Source organism: Otolemur garnettii, unplaced genomic scaffold (genome assembly GCF_000181295.1).
Source record: "Otolemur garnettii isolate 467f Iridium unplaced genomic scaffold, OtoGar3 scaffold00003, whole genome shotgun sequence".
In the NCBI taxonomy this organism is placed as follows: domain Eukaryota; kingdom Metazoa; phylum Chordata; class Mammalia; order Primates; family Galagidae; genus Otolemur; species Otolemur garnettii.
In genome coordinates, this window is record NW_003852398.1 from 46,605,204 (window position 1) to 46,625,987 (window position 20,784).

General features: G+C 37.7%; 1 protein-coding gene across 1 annotated transcript in view; it reads left to right on the top strand.

Annotated features, from left to right (window-relative positions):
• The window catches only part of FBN2 (fibrillin 2), a 247,395-nt gene that overhangs the window by 8,708 nt on the left and 217,903 nt on the right, over nucleotides 1–20,784 (top strand). Inside the window, exons 4-5 of the mRNA XM_012807203.1 lie at nucleotides 285–380; nucleotides 8,850–8,945. Of these exons, the coding sequence (XP_012662657.1) occupies nucleotides 285–380; nucleotides 8,850–8,945 (192 nt within the window). The remainder of the gene's footprint in view (nucleotides 1–284; nucleotides 381–8,849; nucleotides 8,946–20,784) is intronic.

The window sequence follows — 20,784 nt, forward strand, 5'->3', positions numbered from 1 at the left end:
GAGATGGGAATGCCTCCTGCATGCCAGAAACCTACTGCCCATCACCTTCTATTTCTTTCTTTAATACTGAAAGTGTAGGATCCTGTAAACACATCCTAACCACAGGGTATAAAAGACATGCCCATGGATGCACCTGCAATGAATAACAAAGGAAGACATGCTTGGGTCATAGCATTACTTCTGCAGAATACACTGGTCACGATTTAATTTATAGTCTTGTGACTCTGACACATACTGTAATTGGGGTGACTGATGGTTGCTGTTTTTGTTGCTGCTCTTTGCAGTTCAGCAGTGCAGCGTGAGATGCATGAACGGCGGGACCTGTGCTGAGGAACACTGCCAGTGCCAGAAGGGATACGTTGGGACGTACTGCGGACAGCGTAAGGAGCATTGGAATAGACTTTATTTATTAGAAGTCCATTATTTCGTGGGTCTTTCATAGCAAGCCATAACTTAAGGTCTTGTAAAGCCTTCGATCTTCTGAAATTTCCAATAGCTGGATTTGTAATTTTTAGCCTATACGGACTCTTCCTAATTCTTTTTGAACATTTGTGCTGTAGAGTCTTGGCGGTGTTGAATACCACTACGGCTTTATCACATTTCACACACAGCACAGGCTTTCTTTTCTTTACTTTTTTTTTCTCTAGCTCTATAAAACATGTTTACTTTCCTGAAAGAATGGTGATGTTTTCTGTGAGCTCTTTCTTTCTCTCCCTCCTCTTCCTGTTCTCCCCTGCTTCTGCCCATAAATAAGATTTTTTAGGATTTCTCAAAATAAACTCCAGGAGAGCCAGTCTCATAACTTATCATTGGCTCAAGTACACCAATATCAAAATACAAGACTGTGAAATTAATAATTTTTTATAAATCAGATGTCACTGTGAAAAGGGGGTGTGTAATCTAAGAAAGGTTTTTCATTCATTGGAGAGTATTCTGTATGAATCAAGAAATAACCTTTGGACGAGGATGTAAGGATTGTCGTTGCTGGATTGGGACGTGTCGGTGGGGAACACTTTTGGTTAGTGTTAACCTAAATTATGGGACTTGATGGGAATTCGTATGTCTTAAAGTTTGGATGAATAGAAGGACCTGGAACTAAAGAAAGTTGAATCACAAATAATAAGGAAGTCCCTTTTCCCTTCGTTCATGAGATGCAGAGTCTAGGCTCCATGCTGATCTTCAGGCTTCTCTAAGAATTGCCCATCTCCTCCTTTAACATAGAAAAACCAACTCTTAGGTATGCAAGAATATCTAGTTTATTTTTAATTAACATTCTATTTTTGTTATAGTTTTGTTTTGTTTTTATTTGAGACAGGGTCTCACTCTGTCACTCCTGGGTAGAGTGCTGTGGTGTCATAGTTCACAGTAACCTCAATCACTTGGGCTCAAGAGACCCTCTTGCCTCAGTCTCCTGCATAGCTGGGACTGCAGGGGACCACTGCAATGCCCTGGGTACTTTTTCTATTTTTAGTAGAGACAGGGGTCTTGCCCTCACTTGGGATAGTCTCAAACTAGTGAGCTCAAACAATCCACCTGCCAGAGTGTTTGCTGCAGTTTAAAAATTTTCATAATTATGGTAAAATATACATAACAAAACTTACCATTTTAACAATTTTAAGTGTACAGTTCAGAGGCATCAAGGACATTCTCATTATTGCGTAACCATTCCCACCAGCCATCTCCAGAATGTTTCTCATATTACAAAAATGAAACTCTGTACTCCTTTCATAGTAACCCCTCCCCCCCCACCGTTTTCTCCTCCCAGCCCCTGCCAACCACCATTCCAGTTTCTGTCTCTGTGAATTTGACTCCTCTGGGTACTTCATGTAAGAACAGCATTTGTTCTTTGTGACTGGCTAATTTTATTTTGTTTAATGTCAAGGTTCATTTGTGTGGTATCATGTATTAGCATTCCCATCATTTTAAAGGATGAATAATATTTCATTCATATGTATACAGTGCATTTTGTTTATCTATTTATCTACCAAAGGACGTTTGACTTGTTTCCACCTTTTGGCTACTGTGAATAATATTGCTACGAACATGGGTTTACACATAGATGTCTGGGTCCCTGCTTTTAAATCTTTGTGGCTTATACTCAGAAATGTAATGTTGGATCATAGGACAATTCTATCTTTAATTTTTTAAGGAGCTGCCATACTGTTTTCCATAAAAGCCATACCATTGTACATTCTAGCTAAGAGTGCACAATTTCTCCACATTCTTGGAACAGTTGTTATTTTTCTTTGTTTCCCTTTATGACAGTCATCTTAATGGGTGTAAAGTTGTATCTCATTGTGTTTGTTGCAGTTATTTTTAAGGTAGCTTTCTAATTCAGAGTGATTATTACTTTCTATGTATAAGTTCTATAAAGTTTCCTTTTAAACTATTTTATATAAAACAGGTGAATCAATTTAAAGAAAAACATTTTCTTAAGGGCAGGAGTACACTCACTTTTTCTGTAAAGACCAGATAGTGCATGTTTTAGAACTGGCTTTTTCTGTTGTAAATACTCAACTCTGCCATCATAGGGCAAAAGAGAGCAGAAAGAGTATGTATTTTAAAAAGTTATGGTGTGTAGACACCGTAGACAGTGTGTCTAGACAGTGTAGACTGTATAGACACTGAAACTTGAGTTTCATACAATTTTAACTTGTCTCAGGATATTCTTTTGGGTTTTCAACCCCTTACAAATGTCAAAACTCTTAGCATGTGGGCAGTACTGGCCACATCTGTTATGACAAAAATTGTTCAGGTAATCTGAGATTGAAGTTTGGGAAATGGAACTTTAAGGTATTTAAGAGAGTACAGTACTTTGAGGCCAGGGTTTTAGCAAGAACAGGAAGGGTCACTGTAAATAAGTTCTCTAGGCTAAGGTTGACCAGAGGAGAGCAAGAAAGAGCTGGACAGCAATGCAACAGATAATTGCCACAGAGTTTCTTGATTCATGGATGATTCTTGCTCTAAATTTTCTTTACACCTTCAGATATTTCCCCAGTTTTACACAATGCACTCCAGTTTATAATCAGCAAAGATACAAAAGTCTGTTGTGAACACAGTCCTTGTAAGAAGGCATATTTATAGTTTTTTTACTCCTTGTAAAAGTGCTAGGAGATCTGATTGTAACTCTGTTTTAGAGAGGTTAGTAGCCAGTGAAGAGACATGGTTATTGCTCTTAAAACTCAACCTTTTGTTTGTCTGGGGGAAGAATGATAATTACTTTAGAATCACCCGGAGAATGAGTCTGGGCTCCACTGATCTTTCAGAGTATTTCCTTAAATCTGTCCTGAAATTAGCTGGTTTCCACCTGAATTCAGCTGCTCTGTCTGTCTTGGGCATACAGGTGTATGTGTGTGTTTTCCTCAGGGTTGGTTCACAGTGGGCTCTGCTGGGTGTGTCTCTTCCTGCTCTTCACACAGAATGGGAAAGTAGGAGATGGAAAGTACTTTTCTCTTCTAAAGTGAGTGATCTGATATTCTCCTGCCCCTGTGTCAAATCATAATGAGGCTGCCATGCTCGGCAGTCAGGGGAAAGCCAGAGGCACTGGCTCAGGATAGACCTGAAAATATGTTCTCTAGTTGTCTCATGGGATGACATATTGTAATGTCTAATTTTATCTCTGTGGTAATAGAACATATGACACAAGCAAAATTGACAACTAACAAAATACGATAGCCAGCAAATCAGCAGGTGAAGGTGTGATAACTAGTAGATATCAGAGCAAGGAATGGCTTAAGGAAGATACATTCGAAGTTGTCTTGTATAGAAAGAGTGTTATAGTACTTACAGTAAGGAAGCAGATGTAACAGTTCTCAACTTGTGAATTCAGAGTAGTCTTAGAAATACGTTATTTGCGTAAATGAGGAGTATGAATATATTTAAACTGCTAGGCTTCTGTCCCGGAAATGTAGATAGTGCCCCTTAGAAAATGTTCTTCCGTTTCATTCAGCAAAGTTGGTAGAGTAACTATGGTGCATCCCATTGGGACACATCATTGCCGGGAACACATCATTGACCGAGTGAGACATATGATGCCCTGGCCCCACACAGCCCATATTCTGGTTGGAAAGATAGTTGATAAGTAAAAAGACAAATGTTCTAATACAAATTTAGGTAATGAGAAGGTCTAGGGGGAGAATGAAACAAGGGAAGGGGACTGAATCTGGATTAGTGGTGCTCTGCTGTTTTCCATCCATGTCTCTGAGCAGCTGACACTTGAACACAGACCAGTCTGTGGGAAATGTTATGGGCAGAGGGAAAAGAAAATTTAAAAGACCTGCAGTGTGAACAGACTTTGTGTATTTTGGAAACAATTAGAGAACTCTGAAGTAAAATGGAGAAAAGGGAGAATGGTAGGAGGTGAGTTTGCAGAGGGAGGTGTAGGGCCTTACAGGCCAAGGAACAAAATTTGGACTATACCCTTAATATTATGCGAAGTCATTGGAGCATTTTTTTTGTTTTGAGGCAGAGTCTCATTATGTCACCCTCGGTAGAGTGCTCTGGTGTCACAGCTCACAGCAACCTCCGACTCCTGGGCTTAGGTGATTCTCTTGCCTCCTGAGTAGCTGGGAATACAGGCTCCTGCGACAATGCCCGGCTATTGTTTTGGTTGCTGTTGCAGTTGTCATTGTTTAGCTAGCCCAGGCTGAGCTCGACCTGCCACCTTTGGTGTATGTGGCCAGTGCCTTACTCACTGAGCTATGGGCACCAACCCCGTAGGAGCATTTTGAACAGTAGTGTGGTGTGGTCTGATTAATATTTTGAAAAAAATCATCTAGCTTCTGTGTTGCAGAGTGGATTGTAGGAGAGAAAGTGGAAGGGCCAGTTAGGGAGGGCTGTCTCAGTGCAGGTGAATGACTTGGCCCTCGCAACAACTGAGAGTGTGACAAGTGGTGGGTGAAGCTTGGATTTTGGAGAATTTGTGGCAGGCAGCATGTGCTGCTGGACCCAGTGTGGTGAATGAATATTAATAAAATAGGAAAAGCAAAGATCCCAAGAGATGAGGAGAGAAGAGAGGATTGGTATAGCTCCTGGCTGAAAGGTAATGTCATTTCCTGGTATGGGAAAGACTGAAAGGGGAATTTGGGCAGGGAGTCAGTGGCTGAGAACATGAGCTCTGTTCTGGAGTTTCTAGTTCGAGACGTCTGTTAGACTTCCAAGTGGAAGAATTTATGAACTCTAACTCTAGACTCTTAGGAGAGAGGCAGAGACAGAGGGATAAGTCTGGTAGTGTATAGATACTATTTATTCATTTATTTGAATTTTGTTATTTCTGATTACTATGAGGGTATAAACGATTAAGTTACAATGTTTGTCAGATAAAGTCCACCCAGGAGGTGTGTCACGTACCCCTACATTGCACTCTCCAGGAGAGAGGACCCCACACCCCCCTCCCTCTTCCATTTTCCCACCTCTCTCCTCCCCCTCTATCCCCTACTTGAATTTAATTGTTTTCTCTCCCATGGGCTATAGATAATATTTAAATCATAATCCTAGATACTGATCACTACGAAGTTGCTGTAGATAAAGAAGAACAGAGAGCTGAAGCCAGAGACCTGATGGAGCCCAACATTTTGAGGAGGGAAAGAGGAAGAGAAGTCGGCAAAAAAGATTTATGCCATCCTCTGTCACAGCAATGCGCTTCCAATGCTTTACCCGTTGTAAAATCTTACCTGGGTTTTGAAAGCTATTTTCATCTAATACCATTGTGCAGAAGTAACAATCACAATTTTAAATATGACTTGTGCCAAATCCGTGTGATGAAGAAGTGTTCCTGTCATTTCATCTAGCAAAGAGTAGGTGTTCAGTAACTATCTGCTGAGTAAAAACGTTCTTTAGCTACCTGAGCTTCTGCAGTACAGGATCAGCCATCTGTCTCACAGGCTGACTGTGCGGAATGGCGCTTCCCCTTCTGTCCAGACTGCGGTGGGCAGCAGGGGGCCAGCTCAGCCGTCCATCTGTAGTACATCTTTTTCTCCCCTGCTTTTCCCTTCACTTCCATACTAGTTGGAAACATTATTTTTTTTTCATCCTGGGTAGACAGTATTCCTTTCACAATGGAAATTTAGGTATTTTCAAGTTTCTTTCCAACTCCAGTTGACATGTAAATTACTGTTTTTCATTCTGTATTGTTACCAAAAAATGCTATTTTATAAAATACCTTTTATTGTAATTCATTTGAAAGAAGGAAATACACTTTTTTTTTTTTTTGCTTCTCCTTTAATCTGTCTTTCCTGCTTCTCTTCTATTGCTGCTGTTTTTTTTTTTTTTTTTTTTTTTTAAATCAACTTTGGGTGTTAATGGGGCAAGTCTTGCTTTTGGTACAGATGTTCTGAGGTAAAAAGAGAAAGGGAGGTGGGGTAACTACAATGTCCAGCCAGTGTGCTCTTTGTCTTCTGCACCATTTTATTTAATCTTCAGACTTCTGGGGGGTGGGATCCCTCTCTTACAGGCGGGGAAGCTGAAGAGCTCATGTGCTTAGACAGTGCCAGGCACAGCTCATTATTCATTCACTGTACCCTTCTGCCTTGCAAAGTAGTGGAAAAAACGCTGTGAAATCCTGACCTGGTGCAGGATTTTGTTGAGTTCCTGCAGTATATGGAATGCTTTAGTAGGTGGTGGGGATTCAGAGGCACCCAAACTCTGCTCCTCATCCTGGAAGAGCCACTCCCACATGACAGATAGGAATAGAAGCAAGTGACGGACGTGTCAGTGGGTCTCAACCTTTTTGTTCACAGATGAGGGACTCAAAGATCCTTTGCTTATATGAGTTCTATTGATATTTATAGTATTAGACATCAAAACTCAAACATTTTTAAAATATTCATTTATTCATTTTAAAATGGCAATATACTCCTGTTACATGTTAAATCCATATTTTTATGAAAAATTATATTTCCCAGACCTCTAAACAATTTAGGGAGAAGGGACACATTGTTTGACTGAAGCAGGTTAGATTAGGTTTAACCTGTACTTCCCTGAGAAGCCCAAGAGAGGTTTATTCAGCCCCTACCTAGATTTGGAAGCTATTTTGTAAAACCCTAAGAGAAGTCCTTAGATTACCCAGGGATGGATCCTGAGGGTGAAATGGCGACTACCTTTCCCATTGGATGTCTTTTTAAAGGCTAGTTAGTGTAGTGATGAGAGAACACATCGGGAAAAGCAGCTTTCATTTAAATTTCCGACAACTTCATACCATTTAAAGAGCATTCCTCATATTTTAATTAATCACGTTGCAGTTACACTCTTGCAGTTTATCTTTTCAACAGTTGAATTCTTCAAATCTTGTAATTGTTTCTGCGGGATTACACACTGCTTGGACCAAATTCTCTGACAGCTTTTGTTTTCTTCCCTTTTCCTGTCCGCTCATGTCTTTCTCGTTCTCCTCGTGGTCTTTATTCCCTTTCCTTTGTGCCTTATATTTACTCATCTAATGTACTGTTGGACGTGCTCATAGAACTCAGCTGGGGACAGGGAAGAAGCAGAGAGGTGCAGCCTTTCGGGAGAGATGTACTGTGGGAAGGCGTGCAGAGTCGTGCCTTAAATTGAAGCCTAGCCATCAGACACTGCTGTATGGGGACGCTTTAAGACAAAAGTATCTTTGTTTCCAAGTCCATTTTAGTCTCACTGTCATCTGCAGAACACGCCTTACTCCACGCATTCTGGATAATGACAGGTCAGTTCAATGTTCTTGGAAGGAAGTAGCAGTGTTCTTGTATTTGCAGACATAAGTATTCTTACTGAGTTTCCCATTTTTAATATGGTCCATGCTGAAAAAAACAAGGAAAAAATAAGTGTCTTTTTCTCCCTCATTTTCCTGTGATTGGAATTAATTAGTGTCCTTCATCTATGTGTTTTGGACACAAGCCTTAGAATATCCTCTTCTTCACTGGTAAGGACAGATATGTCACCAAGGTGGGTGGGCTGGAGGCAAGCTCCCAGCATCAGTATCTTCTCTTAGAGAAGACATGAGTCCTGAGTTCCGCCGTCCTCATGATGGAGGACAGGGGTGCTTACATTTCCAGGACTCTTGCAAGGGCTTTCTGAGGCTGAGTTCCAGTGCGAAGCAGTGCAGCTGGGAGTGGGGAGCGGCTCAGGTCATGTCTGGCTGGCTGACTCACAGTGGGCCCCCCAAACCTTGAATCTTTGTCTCCCAGGTCGTAGGTATGAAGACGTGAAGAGAGTGTGTTCTGCGTGCTTGCCATTATTTTGAAAAATTTAGACTGTGGGTTAATTTTATATGATACCATTTCCCCCTCTCTTTGTGACCTACAGATACACCTTACACATCGGTTACTTCTTTTGGCATTTTATAGCTGAAGTGAATGATACCTCTCCTCCACTGGTCACTATTTCCCATTCTCTTTTTTTTTGCCTTTTTCTCCTTTTTGCTGTATTTGTATTTTTCCCTATCACATTTTCTCCTCCTGCTCTCTGTCTCTGCTGCCTAGAGTCAGCCTCCTTTTCCCTTCATTTGCCCAAGGGAAATGGGAATTATTCACTTCCTTACCGAAAGAAAAGATAAGTCTACCGGGTTGGTAGAAATAAGATAAAGGATTAGCTGGTTATATCCTGACTGTATGAGCCTTAACACGGGCCAATCCTTGTGATTCTGACTTCAAACAAAAACAAAAGCCTTTCACCAAATGCTCTCTTAACAATGTGATTTACATGAGTTGGGTAGGCTTTTGTCTCAATGTACATGAGGTTTTTAAATTAAATATATGATGCAGAGTGTAATGGAGATCTTAGAGATCTAATGTAAGACCCTCACTGGCAGCATCATTACACTACGGTATTATACTTGGAGATCCCCTAGGTAATAAGCTCCCTGCTGGTCTTGCTTACAGCTGTCTGTGAAAATGGATGTCAGAATGGTGGACGTTGTATCGGACCCAACCGCTGCGCCTGTGTCTATGGATTTACTGGCCCACAGTGTGAAAGAGGTAAGAAGAGAAAGAGAATTGAGAACCCTACTTTGCAGAAGTCTATTTTATTCTAAAAATGTATACTTTTTCTTATTCAATGGAAATTTTTCTAATGAAATCATACTTTTACCCTTGTTTGATTGTGTCTGCAACCTGAACAGTAAGATTTTGAGATCTAACAGCGGAAGCATGGCAGTGTTTGCCACCAGAGAGACCTCAGTTTGGGGAGGCCAACTCTGGGGCTGTGGCTGTAGGGTAATGTTGAGTGAGTGACGGATGGCTAATTCTAATAATGTGCTTAATTCAAATTAGAAGTCACCGTGGGGAGTACTGCTCTGTTAGTAAAAGAAATAGTGTCAGGATGTTCTTGGCTTCAAAACCTGCAGAATCCAATATACATTCTTCTAAGCAATAAGGAAATATATCAGGTTTATTAAAAAAAAAAAGTCCAGAGCTAATAGGTAGAGTGTGATCAAGGCTTTACTCTATTGTTCTATTTTTCTGGGCCCTGCCCTCCTTTGTGCTTCAGTTTTTGCCTTTTGTGGTTGCAAGTGGCTGCCAGCCATCCCTGAGGGAGCATGCTTCCACATTCACATCTGGAGAGGGCAACTGTCTCCTCTTTAACCCTGTTCTGTAATGGCCTGCAGAGATGCTTTATATGCTATATAGCTTAAGCTCGCTCTTGCTTGGGCTGATCTGGAACTCCTGAGCTCAAGCAGTCCTCCTGCCTCAGCCTCCCGGAGTGCTCGGACTATAGGTGTGAGCTGCCCCACTTGGCCTAGGGTTGGGTTTTTGAAATAGTTCGTGGCAGGGAGGTGATGTTACTGTTTGATGTTGATGCTTCAGAACCTGTCTTCAAAGCAGAGAATGATTTTAGCTTCCCCAAAGTCACATGGAAGTTACAGTTGTCTGAACCTACTAGAGTTTTCATTGGGCCAGAGAAAAGGGGTGGGGGGATGGAGGCTGGGTAGCATCCAGGATGGTGCACTTTACCCATGTAAAAGGTCATTGAGCCAACATGAAACCAATTTACCATGATTTGGATAGTATGGAATCTCATGACCTACAGACCGCTGAAAATCTCCCATGTTGACACACTAAGAGACCTAATAATGTTATCCTCATGAGAAAGGGTGCCATGGTATATCAAAGAAGTTAAATTTTATAAAATGTGATAAATAACTGTTTTGCACTCCACCATCAAAGTAAAAATAAGTTTAAACTAAAAGTAATATTACACAATCATTCATTGTTAGGTATATCCTCAATTTATTTTTCCAGAACTTGTCACAGCAACACTGTCTTTACTGTGAAATTAGAGTGTATGAAGTTATGTCAATGAAATATTACCACAGATGAGTAGAGGTAATGTATATGTATAAAGACTTTGATTGTGAAGAAACCTTTTATGTAGAAATTATACTCATTACCCTGATAAAAACTTCATCTTGGTATTTAGGTTAAGTCTTGGGAAGAAACTAAGAAATTGGAATTAAATAGTGAAGTTTAAAATGTAAGATATACTCATCTTTTTCGCATGCATGTGTATGTATCTGTATAAACATACCAAGATATTTACATTATTCCTCACATAATTGAGATTTCTTGGAACTGAAGTACATTTCACAGATGACAGAGTTTAAAGTTACAGTGAGGATGAATTTAAATGGTTTTTCCAAATGCTTTTTAGGGGGGAAGAAAAATAAATTATGAAATATTAACTTAAAAGGGTAAGTTGTTCAGAAGGGAAAAGATACACATTTCCTAGATGATGTTAAGTTTATTTAAACAGCATAGAATGTGGAACAGTTAAACTTAAAATTTTAAAGATAATCATAATTGGTAGAGATGACCTTCATTTTTCTGAGAATCATGCAGACTTTGCAGCTGTTTCATTCTTAAGCTGATTTCAAGTTCAATTCCTAATTGGCAAAGCAATCGAATGGGTAGTTTTGACTCCAAGGCTTCCAGGCATTACATCATTATTCTCCAACAGTTATTCATTCATTAGATTTGTTCTTACTAAATTTGTGGGAATCCAGTAAAGACTTCCATACATTTTGCACGTACAGTAGCATGTTTTCAGAAGAAATTACAAAATTAACTAATGAATGAATCAGCCTCGGGGATATTTTTTTTAAATGTTGGTTTGTTTCTTCAAAGTCTTATTAATTACTCCCCTTTAGAGGAGAGTTCTAGAGCTTCATTTTTTCTAAAGAAGGAATTCACAATTTCCACTGTTAGATAGCAGGCATGAACTTGAATATTTTTAAAAGATATTTTCAATTGAATTTTTTGAATACATCATAGTTAATCATACTAAAAATGGAGTTCATAATTTTTCTTAAGAAACATTGTGTCTACCTAGATACTAAAGAAATCACTCATTTACATTGAAGTTAAGCAAGAGGCTCATGCGCCCTGTTAACATTTTAAGTGCTTAACTTTGTAAAAATATCTGAATCTGAATAAAGATCTGGTCTTTGTTATCTTAAAAAAAAAACAACTTTTGTAATATTAGGGATATTTTTCCTTCTTAATGTAGAACACATATTATTTTTCCTTTAAATTGGACTCTTGGGATCAGTTGTGTGATAAGACCTGGCTGCTTTTCCAGCTATCTCAGCTTCTGGCAGCCTGGTTTCTGGACACAGAGATTGAGTGGTAACTAATGACTGGCACGATTGTGATATTTAGCTTGAGTCTGGGTACTGGGTAAGCGGATCCTCTTTGGAATTCTCTTCTCCTTCTTGCTAATATCTACAATGACTTTTTATACAGCATCGAAACCAAAAAGTTCTTCTGGCCCCATACTCATTATAAAATGTAGACAGCTCAGCTCTGTCCAAGACACAAGAAGGTACTCAATTCTTCATGCTTCTTTCTCTATACAGATCATGTTTGAAAAAGATAAATATTGAGCTTAATAGATACCTTAGAGTAAACAGGAATGAAGTCAGCATTATACATAAAAGTTTGGTGGCTTTTTCCCTTAACACTTAAAATGTACTTTATTTTTTATCAGTAGAAACTTGAGGGGGTCAGGCAGGCAAGAAATAAATTTACTCAAGGGATTTCTGGACAAAATAAATGGTTATTTGATCACAGATGTGGCCTACCCAGAGTCTCTCTTTCCAATTCTTTGACTGAAATGATTGTTGGAATCTTTCATAATTGAATTTTTCCTGGAAGCTTTTAGAAGGACCATGTTTTAAAAATCTATCCTATTCCTCTTAAGTTAAATGTAAATTACTACTACAAATTGATTTTTCTCGTGTAAACACAACTTCTATTCAAAAGTGTGTAAATTCTGTAAAATTTCAAATACCTGTGTGCTTAGTTACGTTTCCTTCATAGGGTCCATCTTGTAGTCCTTTTTAGAAAGAAGACTTGAAAATTAATTTTTAAGCTGTTGACATTTTCAAGAAAAAAAATCTTTTTGTTAATCTTCATTAGCGGCAGCAAAAAATCGTAAAATCAAGTTGCAAATATTAGAGTTTCTAAACTCTAAACTTTCAGACCTTGATGTCAAATGAAGGTGAATTGATTTTACTTTAGGGCAACTTTCATGGAATGATCCAGGTATAGAACCTAATGCCTGGACGCAGCGTCGGAAAGCATGTCTGGAAGGAATCAGTCAGCCTCTGCTTAGCTACCTCTAGTCTGGGGACCTCACTTAGCCCAGCATGCGACAGTATTTCATCATCAGAGCCCTGCTTGCTGGAACTCTCCATCCGCACGCTGCCACCCAGGCTGGACATTTAACAGATTTATAGCGCATGCCTTATTGTCTTAGTCGAGTGGAAACATGATGATGACTACTTGTCTAAAAGGAAGCAGCCACGGTCTGCCATTTCAGCATGGATGCTGCAAATCTAAAGTTGAATTGTGAACTCCTGAATTGTTCTACAAATTTTTGTTCACCTCCCTACGTCTCAGGAGGCAAAGGAACTATGGTAGCCATTAAAACCTGCTTAGACCTCATCCAGACTTTTCCACCCCAGGTGTGTAGATGGAGAAATTGGGGTTTTCCCCAATTCTGGGAATTATGTAGATGAGACTCAAATTTGTTCAGAAATAACTGATACACTTGTTAATCCCATGGCCTTGGAATTGATTATAAAGTGCATAGGGGGGACTTGTACATGCTCTAAACATTTGAGTAATATAGCAAATCAGTAATACAACTGGGAATACTGGGGAGTATAGTGAAGAGAACAAGCTGATATTACCCATAATCCTCTAATGGATTTGATACTCTCAAGAAATATGTAAGCAGTACTTTTTAGAAAAAAACTTTCATTAGCATTTTCTTTTTTAAAAGTCAACATATAAATTATAAAATAATTTAGAAAATAAAGCAAAATAAGAGAAGACAATGGAATTATTTTTAGTTATTCCACTCAGGATTATTATTAATATAATAATTATATGCTTCAAGTTTTTTTTTTTTACTCCACATATGGTGTTTACAAAGAATAGATCTTTCCATTCTAATCAGAACCTACTTCTCTATAATATGAAGTGTACTTGTATCTTTTTTGTGTGCTATTAAATATGTATATTATGTTATAGATTGTAATGGTTGCACTGGCTACCATCATAACACAAAAGAATAAGCAAGATTTAAGTAAAAGATATAACTTCTTTTATTTTATTTCTTTTAACCTATTTAATCACAAACTAAACTATACAGGAGAGTAAGCAATCTAATTTTTTAATAAATATTTAATATTTAGTCAACCAATGTTTTTGAGGGCTTGTTAAATTTTAGGCTAAGTACGTGGAACTCAAGTTGTACTCAAGTACAACTCCATCTACTCCCTATAAATGAGAAGCAAACCATCTATTTAAGTGCCAGACTAGTCATCTACTTAAAGCTTGAAGATGTAATGTAACACAGTAAATTCTGTAAAGGGAAAAGGAACAAAAAAATAGGAGAGCGCTGAAATGCTCCCTGATCAAAGGTGAATTGGAAAAGTCTTTCTGTCTGATAAATGAATATAGAGTAAAAATTGATAGTTAATTATAGTTGGAAACACAGTGTCAGACTAAGTTCTGTAGCCATATTATAAGACACATCATGATTGAATTTTATGCAAATATCATTTAAACTCTGTGATTTAATTCCCAATTCCACAGTCACTAAGCTGATATTTATTTTGTGGAAATAAAATGTCTCCTTTTTTATTGCACGCTGAAGATTTACTAGAAAGAATATGACAAGGAGCAGAGAGAATGTTAGCCACTGCGGGTGTCAGGCTCCCATGCACTCACAAGTGCACACACACACATTTCTGCACTCGTGAGGCCGTGATGAAGAGCATTTTATAATCCCTGCACTCTCTAAGCTAAACTTAGCCTTAAATGGGCATCAGAGATATACCAAAAGATCTGTGGGAACCTAACGTTTTGGCACTAGCTCAGATGACATCCTTATCTTGAATCCATTAAGAACAGAGGGGAAAAAAATGAGAGCAGAAAAAAGCAGGCAGTGGGAAATGGAAGAAAAAAAAGAGAAGAGGATGGTGATAAAAGAGGGAGTTGTGGCACTAGATCAGAAGCAGAGATGCTCAGTTGTATAAAGAAAGGACTTAAATCTGGGAGAAAGTCAGTTCATTCATCTGTGGGGGAGAGGCCAGGCTTGGACTGCTCAGTCCTTGGTTTAAGCCTCTGCTGTTTAGATCTGTGGCATAAGAGTGAATATTTTGGCAGTCCACAATATTATTTTTCTTCTAACGAAAGTAACGCATATATCATTTATTATAGCTCTAAGCACCTTTCTGTGTTTGTTTTTGATTTATATACCTAGAGGCAGGGAATCCTGCAATATTAAAGAAAAACATTGTAATATTTTATATTTGTGCAACTCCATAAATACTTTTCTGTCATGTTTCAATATCAGGTTAAAAGACATTAGAAGTCAACTAGTACAGAAATGGGGCAAAGCTACCACATATACTACCTCAAGTTAAATGCAATGAAATGTTATTATATAGCAACTATTACAATCTATAACATAATATACATATTTGATAGCACAAAAACAGGAACAGGAGTTAGTCAAAAATGATTGAATAAAATGTGCATGTGTATGGAAGGAATTATATAATACGCACCATTTGTTTCAAAAATGACAAATGTTACAAATTTCCAAATAACACCTCTTTCCAGGGGTTTCAGATAAAGAATCGTGGATCGATAATTACTTCATAGAGTTGTTGAGAATTGTGGATCCATAATTACTCCATAGAGTTGTTGGCAGCAGCAGGTCTGACATATGGTAGGCATCCACCAACTGTTAACTTGTGTTTTAGGAACACAGGATGTAGTCAACATCAAAGCTTAATCTTAAGACCTGTGTGACTTTAGAAATAAGATTACCCTCTCTTGGTACCTATATCTACTTCTATAATATGTATCTATAACATCAATTTTGAATTATTTTGTGAGAATTCAATGGTATAATGTAATGCCTGGCACCCCCCAAATGATGGTCGTTGAATATCCCAGTTCTCAAAAAGATAGATGTGGTGGTTGCCTATTTGAAATGGAATATTCAAAAATAGATTCTTGAATAGGAGGGAAATAAAGGATTTTTGCCAATTATTTAAGTTATACAGATAAAGTTTAAGGGTGTCTTTTAATTGAGAGTGAAAAGACAGAATAAATAGGATATTTTAAGAGAGCTCACATTCCTGAGACGAGAAGTCAATGAGATATAAAGTTCCTATCTTGGGTCTGGCACCCAGAGTAAGTACTTAATAAATGATAAGCTATGATTATTTATAAAAAAAAAAAAAGCCAAGATATGATACACTCTCTTACAGAAAATTGTGTTAATGGTAAGGGAGAGATTGTTTTAGGATTCCTGGAACTTCAGTTGCTAACAGTGGAAGTTTCATCGTTTTACTTTTGAGGGTGTTTTGTTAATAGCTTAGATCAACAGAAAAATATTTTGTTTCATTTTCATTATCTTGCTTCTTATGCATTGGAATTCTTAGACCCTGTTTATCTTCTTTCGATGTGTTTTTTACTGTAAATACTATCAGGGTTGCTAGTAGTGTTTACTCATCTTTTAACAGGCCTCTTGAAAGTGTCTTACCCTGCCCTTCCTTATGCACAAAGCATCATTCTGTGCATCTCATAATGTAACCAATATATATGTGACAGTTTATTTAACTCAAGGTACTTGGAATCAATAGACTTGCCTATTGCTAAATTTAGTAGAAGTAGGTCAGATGGGCTTACGAACAGTACAGAGATCAGTTCTTCTGTGAATCTTCCTTGACTGGCTACCCTCCCCTCCCCCCTTGCCTTTATTCATCTGGCAAAAATTAAGCAGGCTGTCCTTTTATCTTATCTACCATATATTCCATTCCTCTAGAATACCTCTCTACAGAATTTTGTTGTGATTGCTTATTTTCTTGGCTGTGAGCCTCTTAAGAGCAGAGATTTCTACCTTGAATCACCTTTGTGTCCTCTACATTCCACATAGTGTAGCATAAAGGTACAGCATGCATTGTGATACATAAAAAGAGGGATTCCAAACAGAAAGAGGATGGAAACAAGTACAGAGACAAAAAAGGTCCTCGAGTGTGCACAGACATTTATTAGTTTAGTATGGCTGCAATGCACAGTGAAAAGAAAGAGTGATGATGAGGCTGGAAAAAGAGACTTAGACCTTAATGTGCAGAGTCTGGAATACCAGAATCAAGAGTTTGCCTCTACTCAGTAGGCAGTGAGAGAGGAGCTAGGAGTGTGTCGCAACCGTCTAAGTCCTTCTCTATAAAGCGTGATTTGAAGTGGCAGACAGGACAGAAAGAAGCATGGAGAGACTAAAGGTGGAGACTACTTTGGGGAACTATTGTATGTCAGCTAGGTTATAGCAATAGATGTATTAAGTTTGCAGAATGTTTTCTCTGAATTACAATTTAAAGTGTGTATGAATAGATTATTACTATAAATGTGAAATGGAAAATTATGTAATATTAGGGAGAATAACATTTATTGAACATTTATCATGAGATACTTTAGAGGAATTAATACTTATAACAACCCAAGGACATTTTTTAACATCACATTATGAATAAGAAAACTGAGGCACAAAGAATGGCACAAAGCCATTTTTTGGAGTTCACTCAGCTAATAAATAAAGTAGCATTCACACACAGGTAGCATAATATCAGAACCTATACACATAAGCTGAATTTTGTGTTAAGTGAAGCACAACATTGAGGAAATGATGTATTTATGCTCTTTAGAACTTTTTTGTGTTATTCAGTATGAGTCATGATGTCAGTGTGTATGATACATTGAGCAAAAGGGATGGCTTGCTATCTGGGGGAATTCTTTTCTTCTCTGGTCTAGGGAAATCTTTCTGAATTTTAGGTTATGCCTCTGAATTTATATACCCCAGAGTTTCTTTATGTTTGTGATCTTCTAAAATACGTATTCAAAACTCATAAAGCAACAATGAAACTTTTATTTCTAGCCAAGATGGACTAACAAGCACTAATTTAGCTTTCCTAACCTGAAATGGATGAAAAGATAGAACACAATACCTGCAACAATGGTGTTCAAGGTATGGGACACCAAGCAACAAAAAATAGTGATCCCTGAGCTGAATGAAATCAACAGTGCGAACCGTTTGATTGCCTTCACTTATTGCTGAGAGGACTTTTCCAGATTGTGCTATGGAGAAAGAGGAAACCAGACACAACTTGGCAGGCTTAGTAAGTTAAAGGGATGGAGCGACCAAGATGGTGAGAGTCCTCAGGTCAGAATACTGACGAGGAGACATATATATGTGGAGAGCTCTGGAGATCTACAGAGGATCTTTCTCAAGTTTTTACTGACTACCTACAAGCACATGCATCTGAGGAATCTGCCTGAGACTGGAGACTCACGTAATTTGTGGGGCATTGGTTAGAGTACTCTAAAAAGTGTTGCTTCGGTAGTGAGGATAATTAGGTATAGACTAAATGTTGCTTTGAATCTGAGAATATCTTAAAAAGCAACATCTATAAGGATCAAACCCCCAAGAACCGAGTTCAAGAATACAAAAATACCATGTGTTCAATGAAGTAAAACCCATAATATGTGAGATCCAATCAAATAGTGCCATCAAAGGGCTAAATGCATGGCTCACCCTATAAACCTAGTGCTCTAGGAGGCCAAAGCAGGAGGATTGTTGAACTCAGGATTTCAAGACCAGCCTGAGCAAGAGTGAGACTCATCTCTACTAAAAATAGAAAAATTAGTTGGGTGTCATGGCAGGCATCTGTAGTATCAGCTACTCAGGAGGCTGAGGCAGGAGTTTGAGGTTGCTGTGAGCTAGGCTGAGGCCATGGCACTGTAGTCTGGGCAACAGAGTTAGACTCTGACCCTCCCCCCCAAAAAAAACAACCCAAAACACCCAAACCAAACATTACCAATCAAAATTTTCCTATAAAGAAACAAGAAAGCATAATCAAAATGAAAAAAAAATCACTTAAAATCCACCCAGAATTGATACTGATATTCAGATTAATAGACTACGAGATTACAGCTGTTACTCTTAAGGGTAAGTAACATCATGTCCATAAAGCAAGAGGAAAGATCCAAAATGTTAAAGACCGATGTGGAATCCAAATTGAATCCTACAGATGAAAGCCACCATGTTTGAGGTGAAAGATTCTCTGCATGGGATTAATTGAAGATTAGACATTGTTATGAAAAGATTAGTGAGCTTGAAGACATGATGTCTGACAGTTAAGTTCATGAATTCATCCTAGAAAAAGTGCTGCATAACTTGTTGCTTAATAACACTGAAGTCACCTTCAAAGAACTCCCCTTGGGAAACTGTGCACTGATGCTAGCACCAACTCTATGCTTCAAAGCAATTTTGGAACTCCTTTTCTTGAACGGCCATCAGAGTTGTTTCCTTTCTACTCTTAATGTCCTGAACGTCATCAAAATGTCTTCTTTGAAGTGTTTCTGTTATCTTGGGGTAATGAAAAAAAGTCACTGGAGGCCAGATCAGATGAGTAGGAACGGTGTTCCGATATAGTTATTTGTTTACTGGCTAAAAACTCCCTCACAGACAGTGCTGAGTGAGCTGATGCATTGTTGTGATGCAAGAGCTTATTTTTGCACATACCTTTCTGATGCCAAGATTTTTCAGTTAAAATTTTCCTATTTTTCTGTGGTGTTTACTTGATCTGCTATGCTTTTCACAATTAGCTGATGAATTTTGACACACAAGTCAATGGATTTTTGCAATGTTTTCATCAGTTCTGCTCATTATTGGCCTCCCTGAACTGTTTTCATCAGTGATGCTTTCTCTTCTCTTAAAAAAAGTTTAATTCATTTGTATATGACCATTTTCTATATGGCATTATCCCCATAAACTTGGACTAACATGTCCCTGATTTCACTTTAACTCTTGCCAGATTTAGCAAGAAATTTATAGTGTTCATTGCTTTAATTCAAGCTCTGACATTCTTCTGATGGCACACAAAAACACACAGCAATAATGAATGCCATTCAGGAAGACATTGCCACTCATCAACTTGAACATAGCTGTGAGATGCTGATACAACAAGGTTATGAAACCTTACCAAGTTGTTTGTACAGTGCTGCCAATGTAAGCACCTGGTAGCAAGTTTACAAACTTAACTGTGAGATCTTGTAGCAGCAGAAGTTATTCAAAATGAAGCTAAAAAATATAGGTAAACATTCATGAAGTTCGTGATACTTCCCAGGAAGCTAAATACATGTAATTGGAGTTAACAAAATAGTAGATGATAGAAAATACATGAAATAGAAATAATGATCAGAAAATGTCCAGATTTGATAAACACTGTCAATACAGAATTAAGAAATTCAATGAACCCTCAAACAAAAGAACATGAACAAAATTATATAAAGGACATCATAATTGAATTGCTCTAAACCAGGGATACAGAGAAAGTCTCTTTTAAGAGACTAGACATCTACAGAAAAGAGACACATTAGACATCTGGAGAAAAGAGACACTTTTTTTTGAGACAGATTAAAAGACACATTTTGTATAGGAAAAAATATTTAAAAAATTAAAAATTTCTTGCCTGAAGCAGTACTAGTGAAAAATAGTTGAATGATATATTTAGAGCCCTGTAATAAAACAACATTCTTTGCCTAAACTTCCATATCCAGGAAAATGTCTTTCCAAAACAAAAACAAAATAAAGCCTTTCTTCAGCACATTAAAAATGAAAGAATTCATTTTTACCAGTTACCTGAACAGTAAGAAATATTCAAGGAAGTTCTTCAGGCAGGAAAAAACAACTATTACCAGATATAAATCTATACAAGGGAGAAAAGAGGATCACAAAACATAACTATGTGGGAAAATATGTGAAAATTTTTTCTTAATATTCAAATCTTTTAAAAAAATAATTGGCTTTTTAGACGAAAATAAATGACAGTGTCCCATGGGGTTTATAGCAGATGTGGTGGTAAACTATATTAAAATATTAGCACAAAGACTGAGAGAGCCGTATGCTATTTGTTAGGAAATATAATATTGTTTAAAAGTAGACTTTGATAAGTTAAAGATGTGTACTCTGAACCTTGAAATAGCCACTAAAAAAATACAGAGTAATAGATAATAAGGTAACAAAATGAGATAAAGTGGAATAATAGAAAAATAAAAGGAAACAGGAAAAGAAGATCAGAACAGATGATAAATGGACAATCAGAAAACAAATAGAAAGTGGAGGATTTAAACTCAGCATTATCAACAGTCACGTTAAATCTAAATGCTCTTATCAATCAAAAGACAAGGATTATTAGATAGGTGAAAAAATTAAATTATATGCTGCCTATGAAAAATC